General features: G+C 34.8%; 1 protein-coding gene across 1 annotated transcript; it reads left to right on the top strand.

Annotated features, from left to right (window-relative positions):
* Positions 1 to 1,688: 1,688 nt before the first annotated feature.
* On the top strand, positions 1,689 to 11,279 carry LOC145631992 (DUF21 domain-containing protein At4g14240-like). Its single transcript, XM_081684237.1, has 13 exons — positions 1,689 to 2,131; positions 3,058 to 3,134; positions 3,811 to 3,894; positions 3,985 to 4,098; positions 6,132 to 6,215; positions 6,459 to 6,530; positions 6,975 to 7,042; positions 7,892 to 7,979; positions 8,128 to 8,201; positions 8,284 to 8,653; positions 9,621 to 9,667; positions 9,755 to 9,836; positions 10,930 to 11,279. Exons 1-13 carry the CDS (start codon positions 1,894 to 1,896, stop codon positions 11,002 to 11,004), a joined length of 1,473 nt encoding a protein of 490 aa, XP_081540363.1. The 5' UTR covers positions 1,689 to 1,893; the 3' UTR covers positions 11,005 to 11,279.
* Positions 11,280 to 16,076: the final 4,797 nt, after the last annotated feature.

The raw sequence follows: 16,076 nt of genomic DNA, 5'->3' as shown, positions 1-16,076 counted from the left end.
ACTTCCGGTTTTGTGGAAGGTTCTCTCCAATTCTGATATTTGGGTGTTAATGTAAGTGCCAAAAAGCCTGGAAAGGATGAATGCTAGAGTCTTATTAATAAAATTGCAAGATGAATTAAGACTTGGGTTTAATGGGTTTGTAAGAAATTGTCTTATGCTGGAAGAGTTGTTCTTGTCAACTTTGTTCTTATGTCCATGCATGTATTTTGGGCTTCTATTTTCATTCTCCCTTAAGTTGTTTTAGATGGAGTGGTGGCTATTTGCAGGAACTATCTATGGGATGGTAAACATGTCTATTCTAGGGCTTCTTCCATTGCTTGGGAGTATGTCTGCAAAAAGCAAGAAGCAAGGGGGGCTAGGTTTGCATAATATTCATGCCTGCAATATTGTTGTAGTGGGCTAGCTCATCTGGAACATAGCTCAAAAGAAAGATACTTTGTGGTTAAGATGGGTTAATAGTCTGTATTTGAAGAATAAGAATTGGATAAGATACAAGTGCCCTCCTACTTGTAGCTGGAATTAGAAGCAGATTTGATGGGTAAAGGATAAGTTGAAAACTGATTATAAAGATAAAATATTCTACGGCTAGTGGTTATAAATGGCTGACTCAGGACTCAAATTATGTTGCTTGGAGTGATTGGGTTTGGAATCGACTCAATGTTCCCAAGCATAGGTTCATATGCTTGTTGGTTATGTGGAGAAGAATCAAGGTAAAGGAGAAGTTCGCAAAGCTGGGAATAACTAATGATGATCTTTGTCCACTTTGCAATTTGATTCCTGAAACTCTGGACCATATCTTCTTTGAGTGCCAGTACAACTTTCAGAATGCTATAAAGATTTAGCTTAATCCTGCTAATATTGAAGACTGTAATGCTCGAATGGAGCAGATTATAGGAAGGTTTAAGAGGAAGGTAATTCAGAGCTGTTTTGCTGGCCTTACATACTGTATTTGGCAGCAAAGAAATAGAGTGGTGTGGGAGAAATGCCTAAGAAGACTAGAAGATGTAATAAGAGATCTGAAGTTTGATATATTCCAAAGAATTAGTTTTATAATGCCTGTAAAGACTAGTAGAAAACTAGAAACCATTGTAACTGCTTTAGGAATGTAATGTGCAGTTAGGGGTTTGGTGTGACCTGGTCTGTGTTGGACTTGGCTGTTTGTGTTCTGTTTTATGTAGCAAAACTCTTTTGATGCTATGAGTATTACTAATATTCTTTTTATTTTTTAAAAAAAGCTTTCTAAATTAATTTTGATTAAACATCGCAGTATATATATTTATGATGATTTGGGGGCATTGTACGGGCCAGTAATTAATTTCAATTTACAATCAAAATTAGTGTTAATAAGTTCAATTAATTTTTAAATACTTATACCATCAATTTCATTTATATAAGTACCCGTAAATAAAAAAAAAAACCTTCATTTATATAAGTAAAAATTTATTAACTATTGCTTCAACCAGACAGTACTAACATCATTAATCCTTTCAAATTACAACGTGTCTTGTGTGCGGTTAACCACACCATGTAATTGCTATTATAACATTGTTTCTATAATATTTACTAATGAAACAATCTCTATAATTATTGGCCACACGGTATAACCAACTGCATACAAAAATTTGTATTCAAATTAAACACACACTTGGGGGGTTTACCTCCTATACGAATCCAACATTCAGATCACACCCTAAGATCATAAACCTCAATAAACAAAAGTAAAAAAAACTAGTGTAGGACTATTATGAATAATTGAATAATAGTATGTGACTTTGTCATGTATTGTCACAAGAATATCAAAACACAATACGGAACCACCAAAGTACCAAACCACGACACACTACACATCACTGGATCTCCTTCGCACAAACAACCAACTCTGAAGATTAAATCATGCAGGTGATCAATGCGGTGGCGTTGGCGCGAATAGCTTTCAGAAACGGCGCAGATGGGTTATCCTCCGAAATTGAATTCGGCACACCTTGGTGGTTCATCTATGCCGGCATCTGTTGTTTCCTCGTCCTCTTTGCTGGTCTTATGTCCGGTTTAACTCTTGGTTTGATGTCTCTTAGTCTTGTTGACTTGGAGATTCTTAAACGTAGTGGCACTAATTCTGAACAAAAACAATCAGGTTTTTCTTTTATCCACAATCACTTCATTATTGGGGAATGTTTGAGCTTTTTATTTGTTTCACTTATTATAGTAATTTGTAAAGAAAAAGGTGAACTTTTTGGGTGATTATTCTACCCTTTTGGCAAGATAATGTTTTGTATTGTATATGAAATGGGAATTAATGTCCCTTTTTTTTGGTGGGAATTATGAGAATTTTGGATGATGGGTTTAATTTATGATTTGATTTGATTATTGCATTTGATGAACTGGGTTGTGTTTGTTGGATTTGTCAATTGTGAGAAATGTTGCCTGATTGAATTTGTTTGAAGTTAATTTTTAAGTTTCCATGAATTTCGAGGAAGAATATACTGTCAATATGGGATTATTCGGAATACAAGTATTAGTTTTTTTAAAGGGTAGTTGTGAATATTCTGCATTTAAAGGAATCGAGTTATTAAAATACTGTGGATTTGAGAATTAGGTACTGAGGCTTTGTTAAGTTTTAAACTTGATTGACCATGGTCCTCCAATTGGGATTGCTGAAATTTTTTATTCAGTTATTCATGTGTATGACATTGAAAAGATTGTAAATTGAGTTATTTTGAGCTGTATAATACTGCTCGTTTGCAGTGTGAGCAATATCCCTGCAGGTTCGATAAATTCTGTGTAACTTGTGCAGGCATTTGGCGTAGAAAAATGTGATTAATTCTTAATGTAGGGGAACTGAAGCGTATTAAGTTCGCTTTGGTGTGGAATTGGGGCTTTGTAGTTTGGAATTAGACAACAAGATCTTTGGATTTGGGTATTTCATTGATTTCAAAGTCATAATCGAGAATTTGGAATTTGGGATGGTCTCAGTATTTTTATTTTGCTGATTGTGTGTTATTAATAGCTGCATTTGTTGTGTAAACTAAGTTGAGGTATATTTTTGTCTTATCTATCCAGCTGCTATCCTCCCTGTTGTTCAAAAGCAGCATCAACTTCTGGTTACATTACTTCTATGCAATGCAGCCGCCATGGAGGTTAGCATAGCAGTTTACTTATTGAATGTGTCTTAATCTTGACAAGTCATGTCCTAGTCATTGCTTGGCTGTGGTCTGTTCAATGGTGAACTCTGCAATATTCTTTGTTGCTTAACCTCTAGGCCATAAACTATTGTGAATGGGAAATTTTGAGGATAAGAAACGCAATCGAAAAGTCTATTCACAAGTTATATGTGAAACATAACCAGACTTGATGTTTCAAGATGAAAGTACTGTTTAGGATAGACATGTATTTGACGTGAAGGTTAACATTTCAGTCTTAGAATTGTCTTACCCCTGTGTTTGTGGTTTGCAGCTGCCTCTTATGTTGTTTGGACTTGTTCTATAGTTGGCTGTTTGGGTACTTACTGATAAACTGTTTGTTAGGAGATAATGGTGGGAGGGAAGAAACTGTTGCTTGGATGCCCTTTGTTATTATTTAAAATTTTTATTTTTTATGTTGATCTTATTGGCATATCATACTTACCTTTTTTTTTTTTATAATTTTTTTTATGTTTTTTTTTATTATGGGATATTAATGGCGTGTTTATTCACCACTATGCTGTAGAATTTTTAGGAATTGAGAGCTGCACTTGAATTCTAAGTTCAGAGTCCTTCAGACTGATTATACTTTCAATTTGCCCCTATCTGACTGTGTTTTGACCTTCACTTGCAGGCACTTCCTATATATTTGGACAAGATGTTTAATCAGTATGTAGCTATTATACTTTCTGTAACTTTGGTCCTAGCTTTTGGAGAGGTTGGTAGTTTTATTTCTATCACCCTTCTGAAGTTTTTACACTTACCTAGCTTACTGCCTACTCACAGGAACTTTCTTTTTTTTAATTAGGTCATTCCTCAATCTATTTGCACTAGATATGGCCTTGCTGTTGGTGCAAATTTTGTATGGCTCGTACGCATATTGATGATTATTTGCTACCCAATTGCTTATCCTATTGGAAAGGTAAATTTTCTTGATTTTAGTCACGGCTTCTTTGTAGCTAGGAAATATAATGATTGTACCAACATATTTTTTACAAAATGTGCTTATATAAAGTGTCTTACATTTCATATTGCAATCTTTCTAGTCTTGTAATTAAAAAAAAAAAAAAAATTACTTCATCTGTTCACCTAATCTTGCAACACTTACCATTTAAAGAAGTTAAACAAATATTGCAATGTTGCTATGTAGGGAAATTTTTGCTTAGAAAATATCAACTTTTACTTCGTGGATCTACATTTCTCTTTCTTATTGTAGTTATTACTTTGATAGTTAAGATTTTATTTTCTATTTTTTAATTTTCCTTTGAGGTAAATTTTTGAAAAGGGAGAATTTCGTGAAAATTTATTCTTCAGTTATTGACCAATTATGCACTTTAATCACTTAGTTTTGTTCTAAGCGATTTATTTTGTTTAGTTTTTATCTTTTTTGAACTTTTCTTAACTTATCTAAACTTCCCAAACTTATATTACATTTATTTCTCTTTTTTTTCCATTGTAGAAAGACTTTTACTTCTCTATTATTTTTTCACGGTAGAAAGACTTCTTTTGAACTTTTTTGTGTGTGCTTATGAACTTATTTTCGTAGTATATAGTACATTTAGAGAGGATGATAAAGTTGATAAACATAGCTTATATCTATGCTATTTGTAGCAGAAATTTAGAGAGGATGATAAAGTTGATAAACATGTTTATGTGGACACCAGAAGTATTGTTATTATAATTTTGTACAGTGGAGCCAATGAGCTAATGTACCACTTATTACTTACCATATCTATAACCGTTATATTGTAGCTGGTGGACCACAGAATTGAGTATAATATGATAAGCAGAATGCATTAGATGCATGTTTGCTGGCAAATTCCACCGTTTTTCCAGTTGGATGTAGAGAGGTTTAGAGAAGGGACGTTTATTTTTAGCTTCTTATTCTTGTTTTGATAAGTGATGTTTAGGCTACTTTTAACTTCTTACTCTGTTTGCCTTTTCTTTTTGAAACATTTTGTTTCCATGCTAATTTTTGTAATTATTCTTGCATTCCTTATTAAAATATTTAATTTGTGGAAGAGAAGGCAAGGGAGAAAAACTGAAGTTGCTTTGTTTATTAAAAGCAAAAGATAAACTAAGTGCTTGTTCGGTTGACTTGGGAATCACATTCCCATAGTAATATTTATTTCATGGGAATTGAATCCCTCTTCAATTCGTAGAATACTTCCTATGTTTGGTTGACATGAAAATATTGCAAATTATGGAAATTTATGTTGACTGGGGGGTGGGGGGGAGTAGGAGTGGTTGGGTGAGATTAAAATATACTTCCTCCGTTCTTTTTTACTTGACCCGCTTTGACTTTTACACTATTTACCACCCCTCCTTTGACCGTGTTTTATGAATAATATGTAAGGAAAAACATATTTATTTTGGATCATTTTGAATTCGTCTCAATAAGTACTATCATAATATATAACTTTTATATTTTTTAATTATGGAAAATTATCAACCGTTAAAATTTTGCATTGGCGAGCGTGATAAAAGAAACAGGTCAAGTAAAAAAGAACAGAGGAAGTATATGTTTTGTGGGAATTTCCAATTCCTATAGAAAATGTAATTCCTGCTTTTGCACTTTATTTTGTTGTTGAAGCCCTTTTGTTCACTACTTGTGAGTTGTCCCGCATTGGAATAAGAGGGGAGAAAGTACCACCTTATAAGCTAGAGCAGTTACTCCTATCACCAATTGGTGCGTAAGATAGTAGACTGGTTGACTTTCAGTGTGGCATTAGTATGTAACCTCATTTGGGCTTGTAAGTGGATCAAACTCTACTCTTTGTTTGGGTTTTCCATTTCATCTCATCCAAAATAATCAATTAACCACCCTCTATCCCCAAATTCTCATGGTTTTTCAATTCCCCTATATTTTGGTCAACCAATTAAGCACTAAGTGTAAAAGTAACTACCCTTAATTATGAAGGCTATGCCGGAGAGAGTAACTTTTTGCAGTTGTAGGTGTTGGACTGCTTACTAGGACACAATGAAGCACTCTTCAGGAGAGCTCAGCTAAAAGCACTTGTCTCCATTCATGGCCAAGAGGTAATCAGCTGTTTACAAAAATGCTTATCTATAAGTTTAATTATATCAACAATTTCTGATCTGTTTGACTTATTTAAAATGCTAAGATTATTTATATGCTTTTAAGGTATATATATATATATATATATATATATATATATATATATATATATATATATATATATATATATATATATTTATTTATTTATTTTTACCTGGTGAGTGGCTTCACTTACAAACTGATTAGATTTTATTGTCTATTAGGCTGGAAAGGGAGGTGAACTTACTCATGATGAGACAACAATTATCAGTGGAGCATTAGATTTGACAGAGAAGGTAGCTGCTGAAAACACCCATGAATCTGAAAGCATTGTCAACCTTTTAATTAAAGTTTCTGTGTGTTAACTTCCTACTTCTGATGACTAGATTGATTCTCCAAAGTGCCTTGGTCTAGTGTAGAATGTCAAATATTTGGGCCTTGCTTTCAAATTTATATTGAGTAGAGATAAAGAGGAATTGGGCAGTTAATATAATCCACAATTCTTCATTTTCTTGTATTGTTTTTCTACGCATGTTTTTGTTGAAATTTCTGGTATCTCTTTAAACAATCAGTGTATGCAGTTAAAAATGTCTATAATCTCCCCCCCCCCCCCCCCATCTCTCTCTCTCTCTCTCTCTAGGTGCAATTTTGAGCAATCTTACCCTGCTATATACCTGCTGTACACCCAATTTAACAAGTTTTTTTTTAATTTTATTTAAAATTTTATTTTGGGTGAACAGACTGCTCAGGAGGCAATGACACCTATTGAATCAACCTTTTCATTGGATGTTGACTCAAAACTAGACTGGTAATGGTTTTTTTTTTTTTTTTATCTTTTTTCTCCCTTTAACGTATAACATCTAGGCATAAGCAAGTCCAATCTGTCTCTGGACTCAGGTGTTATTAATAATTTTAAAGATACTGCCATATTTTGCACTGTGAAAGCTATGCCATTTATTATTTCTTTACTTTATGTTGGATGCTAAATTGCTTTGTTATCACCTACCACATAGCTGATATGAACATTACCTGAGGACTCTACGTATAATATTGGATGATTAAACTAATTTTTAATACGGCATGCAAATGGCATACTTGTTTAATATTACTCGAGTAAACTTGCATTTTATATTCTCAATGGTTCATTGGAATTGGCTTAGAAGCCAAGAGAGTGTGCTAATTTCTATCATATAATCACTCTCTCCTTTCACATTTATTCATCTGTCATGTTTAGGATTTTCGGCATTTTTAACAATCTAAGCCAACATCAAGTTTTCTCATGACCCCACTCCTAATTTATGTTCTCTACAAATTATCATCTGGATTTGTGGCAACATTAATTCTTCTGCATAATTATAAAAATATTCGACAAATATACCGAGACATCGATAACCTTGTGCCTTAATAAGCGCGTTCTGGGAATTTGTGGGCAGGGGCTGGGGGTAAGCTTGTGTTATTCCCACTTTAGTTAGGATTTGCGGTAGGATGTGCCCCTTATATCCTCTCATTTTTGGAGTTAGTTGGATAATAAATTGTCTGCAGCCTTCCAATTACTTTCTCCACCCCCACCCCCCACCCCCCCACCCAAAAAAAAGAAAAGAAAAAAAAAAAAAGGAAGTTTTGCAGTTTGTTGATCTGGGCATATTTTATCCTGTAGGGAAGCAATGGGAAAGATCCTAGCTCGTGGACATAGCCGAGTACCTGTTTATTCTGGGAATCCAAAAAATATTATTGGACTTCTCTTGGTAGGTCTCAGAAAGTTGTAGTTATGAGTTTTTGAAGCATTATCTATACCCATCATATCAATTTATTGAAGTAGGTTTTTCATGTACTGCTTTCAATGGTCTAGAAGTGTCTTGCTAAAAGAGTTTATTTTCATTTTTCAATCTTTAGGTCAAAACTCTTCTAACAGTACGACCTGAAACAGAGACTCCTGTGAGTGCAGTTTCCATACGAAAAATTCCAAGGTATGCTCTTCAATCTCTATATACATATGCCATTAGTTCCTATAGCATGACTGGGGGAGTGATTTTCCGGCTTTTTTTCCAGGGTTCCAGCAGACATGCCTTTGTATGACATACTGAATGAATTTCAGAAAGGTCACAGTCATATGGCAGCTGTGGTCAAGGCAAAACCTAAGAGTATTAATAATTTACCTGTGGTTGACACTGAAAAATCCAAGTCGAAAGGCACTGATGCTGAGTTCAATTTAGCTACTCCTTTATTGTCCAAACAAAAAGATAATGCTGAGAGTATTGTAGACATTGAAAAAATCTCTAAAGAAAGCAACACCTACAAGCAAATTTCACAACAGGATAATGCATTACCAAATTTAATGCCATATTCTGTAGAGGATATTGATGAGGGAGACGTTGTTGGCATTATCACCCTCGAGGATGTATTTGAAGAGCTTTTGCAGGTAGCCAAATTTTTTTTGTTAACTATTCCCAAATTTTTTTTGTTAACTATTCCCAAATTTTTTTTGTTAACTATTCTTCTATTTATATGTTTATTTACATACTTATCTAGTTATCTATTATTTATTTAAGATTACTGAAGAAACTTGGTTACTCAATATTTAGTACGTAGTATATGTAAAAGAAAGCACATCGTACATCCTGGAAACAGCTCATCCAAAGCAGGAGTCTCCTTTACAGGAAGATCATCTGAACCTAGGTTCTAAGGACAAGCCAATGATATAAGTATTTTACAACACTACTGAATATATAACTTGTTAAAATCTTGCCTTTTGACTTCTAGCCATTTACGGAGTATATAGTTGCTTTGCTAGGAATAATCTCTAATTTCAGACTCCAGCACAAGTTCAATACATGACATATTTTGGGATAGTATTTTTCATCTGTGTATCTGTATTTGTCTGCATTGATCCGCCTGTATTCTGATTGTTCTTATTAGCTGTAATATAGTCGTGGGTAGCTCTTTGTTAATTATTTGCATCAATAATACTAGCAGGAAAGATATTTCTTGCATTACATATTTTCCTCAAGGATTGCCTGCTGGTGAACTTTGTTTTCTATATTCTTTTTTCTGGTACAGATGTGGTAACCTATTGACTTGTAGGGTTATTAAAATTTGAGCCAACTAGCCAAATATAATTTCTTAAAGCTGCAGTTGCAGGCTTACAGCTATTAGAGTCTTTAACATCTAACACTAGACCTCCCTCTTATTTGGCCAACTGACTAAGTTTCATGCTTTGAAGGCTGTTTACAATGCTTCTTATGGCCACATTAAATAAAATTACTTCCTTCTACTGAAAATGGTTCTTTTATCTTTTTATTTTTATTTTTTATTTTTAATTAATTTTTTTTGTATTTTCTATGGAAGCCATAATAAATGCTGTCCTCGTGTTGTTTTTGCAAATACAGGAGGAGATTGTAGATGAAACAGATGAGTATATTGATGTTCATAAAAGGTATCGGCCATCAACATGTACAATTAAGTGGCAGTTGACTGATTTGGTCATAAAATTGGCACTCACAATTTTACTCACTTCATGCAGGATACGTGTTGCTGCAGTTGCAGCTGCTTCCTCAGTTGCCCGTGCCCCATCTGTTCGGAGATTAACTAGCCAAAAGGCATTGGTAAGTAACCAATTTTAACTTTTGAACGGCCAAAAATCTGCACTCAGGGTACTCTAGCTTCTGGCATTTATATCTTCTATATTCTATCATGTTTTTCCGTAAAATGATGAGGGTCTGGTAAATGAAACTTTTAAGTTTTGTCTGACCTAAGAAGTAGATGGTAATTTTAATGACAAATGGGATCATTAGGTTATAATTTGTACTTGTTTTAAAGTTGATCAGAACCACTTGCATTCCAAAAAAAAAAAAAATGTTGCCTAATAGATCTATCTTGGCTATTGAGGCACCTCCTAAATTCCTCCAACTCTGATAACTTGTACCTGAAGCCTGAGTCTGAGGGCCAAAATCCTTCATCTTCACCTCTTCAATGAATTTAAAAGGAAGAGAACTTTCCTTCTGTCCCTCATATGGCTGGAGGGGAACACTTAGTCAAGCTCGCTTTGATCTATTGATTTTATGTAGTGGATTTATTGTGATGGTCACTGTAAAGAGTAATGTGATGCGATTTATAATTGATTGAAAAATATTTACTTTTTAGGGGCTTTTTTCGCATTGAAAATGTGGATCTTAGTAATTGGTTTATTTGATTTTTCTAGAATTGTGTTTCATCTCATGACTGTATGGCAAAAATGATGAAATTATTAAGATATCTTAATATGAGTTCAAGTTGGCTTTGCTTTTTGTGCAAGGGAATCTAAGCAATTAGGTATGTTAGGTTATTGGTTTGTTTCCTAGAGCATGGCTAGAAACCTATTGCCAAGTTGCATGAATTCGTTGATGAAGGAATTAATCTCTAAGATATACACCGGGAGGTATTGATGTAATAACTCAAAGCTTGTTTGGAAAAGAAGAATGAGCTGTTTTTGCCCTGGTTATTATTTTTTTCCTGCTATATTCTATATAAACAATTAATAGCCAAGCATTTCTAAGTAAATTACTTGCTAGTAGTTAAGATTTAGAAAGTTCTGCACGCTCAAGTGTGTGCACAAAAAAAATAAGAAAAGATTACAGTAAATCCCTTTTCTGTTTTTCCATATTCCTCTACTTTTTTGCGGAATTTGTAACCTTTACTTTCTTAAATGGCATTTCTCAGGGCCAGGGAGGCTTAAATAGGCAAGGACAAGGCTTGAAGAAGCCCAGTGATGATATTCCTACGTCAACAAAATGATGAAGGACCTTTATACGTTGCGCCTGTCTGGGAGAAGGAGATGCCATATTGGACTTGGTGTCTTTTATTTCTGATTCCTATACATATTATCGAAATTAGATTCAGAAGCATGTCGTGTCGTTCAATTTTGTGTCGTTCTGTTTATATTTTTTTTCGAGATAAAACTGTGTTGCTTCCTTTGGTGATTGTAGATACTAGATCAGAGGTACCAGCATGTTGAGTGATTCTTTATTTAACATCTACGACGACTTTAAATAAAACCAGGTTGTTTTTTGCAGCTTGATAATGCTTCAGCTATTCAGCATCTGTCTTTGTAGTTTATTTTTTTATTTTCTATTTTATTTTGTATATCATTGGAGCAATTTCTTGATGATTTTTGAAACCTCAGTCAATCCCCCACAGATAGCGGAGTAATAACGTTCACAATGAAACCCAAGAGTGCGACATATACGCAACCAAAAAACTATATCACAATTACTAGCAAAGGAAGACTAGTAACTCTCTTTCTTTAATAAGAGGCCAAAGATTCCTTAAATACACGCACACTCCACTTGAGTGTAGTAGAGTAGCTACTGCACTTTTTTTTTTTTTTTTTTTTTTTTGAGACAGAGTAGCTACTGCACTTAAACACAACAATATTGCACCTGTTGCTGCCCACACAAGCAACAACACACACCAAACACTTGCGGATACACCAAACACCCAAGCCGCCTAAATCTACTTATCAAAATACGGAGTATATACACAAGATAGATATGTCCTAGAGGTGATCAAGGCGGGTTTGGGCTAGGGTGAAAAACTCATTTTTAATTACTAGATATTATGTTAAGGCCTGACCTAACCCAGCCCGAATTTTAATCACTCTAATCCCCCTATCTCCAAAATTCCTAATTATATTTTTTTACAAAAGTAACAAAACCTATCAAAACAACATGTTCACATTGTGAGTGTGGCCATAAATCCATTTTTAGCTTGTATATGTTCTTTTGGCTTACATAATGTCAGCATCTTGTTCTAATTCAAGCCTTCAATAGCTAAAATAGTTTTACAGCTTTTGAAGCAAAATGCGAAGTCTTCCAGTCCAGCTAGTCTGACTGTCCGAGTGGCCTGAGTAGGGTTTTTGAGGGTGAAGAATTTGATTTATGTGGTTTATTTCGTGCATGAGACTTGACCATCCATGAGTGGCTCGCCGCCTCGCCGTCACTTGGGGCACACTGCCTAATGGTGCCATCAAGCAGTTTGCTATGTGGGATACCTTGTATGTTTTGCATGACAATGTAATGTGCTTTGCTAGTGGGTTACCCTGGCGTGTCGGTATTGGGATGAATATCACCTTGCTCAAGTTCAGAGTAGAGCGTTCCAGTGCTTCCACAATATACGGGGACTCCTATCGATGATCAGCTTCAGCGCTATGAAATTCCTTTCTCCGCTGGAATTTATAACATTCTCCCACTTGATCAGGAGGCTTCCTGCTGATTGGTGGTTTTCGACTCCGGTCAAGCTTGTGGTGTTTGTGTCCCTGTGAACCTTGTAGTCTTTTCATTTAAGATGCCCTTTTCATTTTGTAGTCTTTCCATCCCAAATACTTGGAAATGATTATACTAAGCCGGGGACTGAAGAGAGAAAAGCTAGTTTTGTGTCTTTCCTCTCATAAATTTCCGAGTAACTAGTTCACTTTAGAGTTTAGTGTAAGTTGTTCCTTTGTGGTGGTCTCTTATGATGTAATTAATATTCCTTATAATTTTAAAAATTATACACAAATATACTTCCTCCGTTTTTTAATCGACACGTTTTTTTAGTCACGTTTGCCAATACACAAATTCAACCACTAATATTTTTATTTTTTTTTATTTTTGACACAAACTAATATCCTTAATTACCGATAAACAAAAATTATAAAAAGTTGATATTTTGAAAAAATATGTCGTGACAAATCTAACAAAATCCAACATGACTATTTTTTTTAATGACATATAAAGTATAAAACACGGTTAAAGACGGGTGTGTGAATAGTGCTAAAGTCGAAACATGTAAACTAATAAAAAACAGAGGTAGTATACAACAAGATATATCAACTTTACATAAATATATCCAAACAAATTAAATTATAGTAATTGTATTTTACCTTAACACAAGATGAACCCGAACCGAAACTGATTTTCAAGGTCTGGACCAGAATCGGAGTAGTTGATTAAGGTCCTGCCTTCGGTCCTAAAAATGATGGTTATGAAGATGGATGCACTAGTGTGCAAATTTTCTTAAAAATTTCTATTTCTTGTGATAATTAATCAGTATACTAATCAAATTCATTTTTAATATACTAATTGATAAATTTAATAAAACATATTCACTTTTTTAGTACTTTTTTTTTTAATTACTGTTTGTTCATTTTTTGTATGTGTTTATAATATTAATATTAAATGTTCATTTTATAAAGTGTGGTGCAATTAAGACCACTTATTGCTTGATCACAAATATAGTATTGGGCCTTTGGCTTGCTAATTCATAAATGTGATACTACCGCTGATTTTTTTTTTTTTTTTTTTTTTTTTTTTTTTTTTTTTTTTTTTTTATTGTAAATTTTAAATATTTTATATCTTATAAATAATACCCTAGAGTTACAACTAAATAAAATCAATTAATCAAAGGTAGTATATTCAATTTTCACATTCTCTACTATCAAGAGATATCTTCTTGACTTATATGAAGGAAATAACTGATGCTCCAAAAATAAGAATAATTAACCATACCAAAATTGCTCTTAAAGACTATCAATTAAAGACTACGAGTCTAATTCTTTTTTCCCTCCATCTATATATATAATTAGGGGGGCCTCATTTCTGTTGTTGTATTAATCTGTTTCTTCTACTTGCTCTGTTCCCAATATTAACATCAAGAATGGAAACACAAAGGTCTTACTCCGGCAAGCAAAAAAACGTGGATAAATGGAGCAATCTTCCAAGAGACATACTCATACACATCCTCCAACACCATGGTTTGAAACCAGACCTTCACCGTCTTCGTGCTGTTTGCTCGTCTTGGCGAACCGCTCTTTCTCCAAACCCTGAATTTCCTTCCCATCTTAGACCCTGTTTCAGGACTCCATCACACCCTCTTTACGGAGACCGCCCTCTTTTCCTCCTCGAAACCCGATTCTACTTTCTATCTCCTCTCCCCTCTTCCGGTGTCGATGGTGGTGCATGGGTTGCCAAGATGATTGAATTTGAGCCATCGAAATGGCACCTCCTTAACCCGGTTGATGACGGCTTGACCCTAGACTACTTTCACTCGGATCCACCCATTGTTGGGAAACTGGGTCTCAATCTGTTGGATTGTCGGGTTCTTGAACTTGATAGACCCATGTACTTGGTTCATCTATCGGACCGTAAAACCCGACCCGAATGTATATCGTACCTAGTTTTGGGTGGTTGGGCATTGAATTCGAGTTATAAGTATGCTGTGTTAGTGCATCGTAAGAGAAAGAATGCGTTGATGTTATGGAGATTGGGTGACAAAGAATGGATTGATATCGAGACTACCCATTGGGGAAGTGTATTTGATATGGCTTTTCATAATGGAAAATTCTATGTAATCTTGTTCAAAGAAACAGGGCATAACTGTCCTAAGTGGAAAATCGGAGTAATCGATCCTCAAAATGAAATGATTTCGATGCAGTTCATCGACAGGCCTGATTTTTTGGTACAAAATCAATTGGACAAAGAAATTAATGTCAAAGGGATTTCATACGAGTTACGGTATTTGAAGATGGTGTCGTCGAATGAGGAGTTGTATCTTGCCATCGAAGGAATGCGAGAGGATTATGGTGGAGGGAGTTGCACTAGCAGAATGTTTGTGTTCCTGTTTAAGGAAGAAAAAGAGTGGGTGCGTTTGAAAAACTTGGGCGATCGAGCCTTTTTCCTTGGCTTTGGGCGTTGTAAAGAGAGGTCATTTGTTATCCCATCTTTGAAAGATTATTTACCACAATGGAAGCCGAGTACGATTTGCTATTGGTTTCCTGAGGTCGATGTACAAGAAGGGGTGGAGCGATATGGTGAAGGAAGTAGCAGGCCTGACTGTTCTATGCCAAAGGGACTAGAGTACCTCAACAGTCTGATTTTTCCAACATATGATAAATATTTTCATGTGTTCAACATACAAAAGCAGGTTAGGCTTCTCATGGGCTATCCAAACAAGGACCATAAAATGTATCGAGGGCTGTTCTTTCCGCCTCCACCCTGGGTTAAATGGCACTGCCCTAGCCTTGGGAATGTTGATGTCAGCTTTACTGGTTTGTATATCGATGATCATGATGATGATGATATCGCTGAGGAGGAAGAACAACATGCTTATATCACTGATGAGGAACACCAACATGCTGATACCGATGATGAGGAAGAGCAACATGATGATATTGCTGATGAGGAACAACAACATGATGATACCGAAGATGATACTGATGATGATACCGAAGATGATGAGGAGGAACAACATGATGATGCCAATGAGGAGGATGGAGCTGCTCAAGCATTGATAATGTTGAGCTCAGGTTAAGTGTATGGTTTAATTGCATTTTCACATAAGATAACGCGTAAGGTTGTTTACTAAACTGATTTTGTTGTGTTTTGATTGTGATCTTGCTTGCTGGATCTATGTCATCTATCTAGTGCTAGTGAGTTTATAGACATTGTAGTGTTAGTAGGAATTGGAAATTTGTATGCCAAGGTACTTCATTTTTTCTAGTAATGTAAGAAATTAGTTTTAAGTCTTTGAACATTTACTTTGTATATGTGTCCATGACATTGTTTTTCATTTAAAAGCTTTTCTAAAAAAAAAATGTTATTCATTATATTGAGTCTTCTCCGGATCTTTACTAATCAATTACTAATTAACAAAAGAATTAGCCACATAATCATCTATCAACGCCAAGCTAAGCCACCACCATCGGATAACCTTTGTGGCCGATCATCCTATTTCTCTTCATAATGAGGGAAGATTTTTGAAGTGTTATACTTTCCATTGGCATAATGTTCAATCCTATGCAAGCCTGAATACTGATGCAGGAAAACAATTTC

This window comes from Chenopodium album, chromosome 5 (genome assembly GCF_948465745.1).
Source record: "Chenopodium album chromosome 5, dcCheAlbu1.1, whole genome shotgun sequence".
NCBI lineage: Eukaryota > Viridiplantae > Streptophyta > Magnoliopsida > Caryophyllales > Amaranthaceae > Chenopodium > Chenopodium album.
This window is presented reverse-complemented; position numbering and strand designations above follow the sequence as displayed.

What these genes read in the sequence shown, in the direction of transcription:
- LOC145631992 (XM_081684237.1), top strand. Translation starts at nt 1,894, where the DNA reads ATGCAGGTGATCAATGCGGTGGCGTTGGCGCGAATAGCTTTCAGAAAC. An exon ending in TTCTGAACAAAAACAATCAG is followed by an intron (nt 2,132 to 3,057) that starts GTTTTTCTTTTA and finishes TTATCTATCCAG; the next exon opens with CTGCTATCCTCCCTGTTGTT. An exon ending in TCTCCATTCATGGCCAAGAG is followed by an intron (nt 6,216 to 6,458) that starts GTAATCAGCTGT and finishes ATTGTCTATTAG; the next exon opens with GCTGGAAAGGGAGGTGAACT.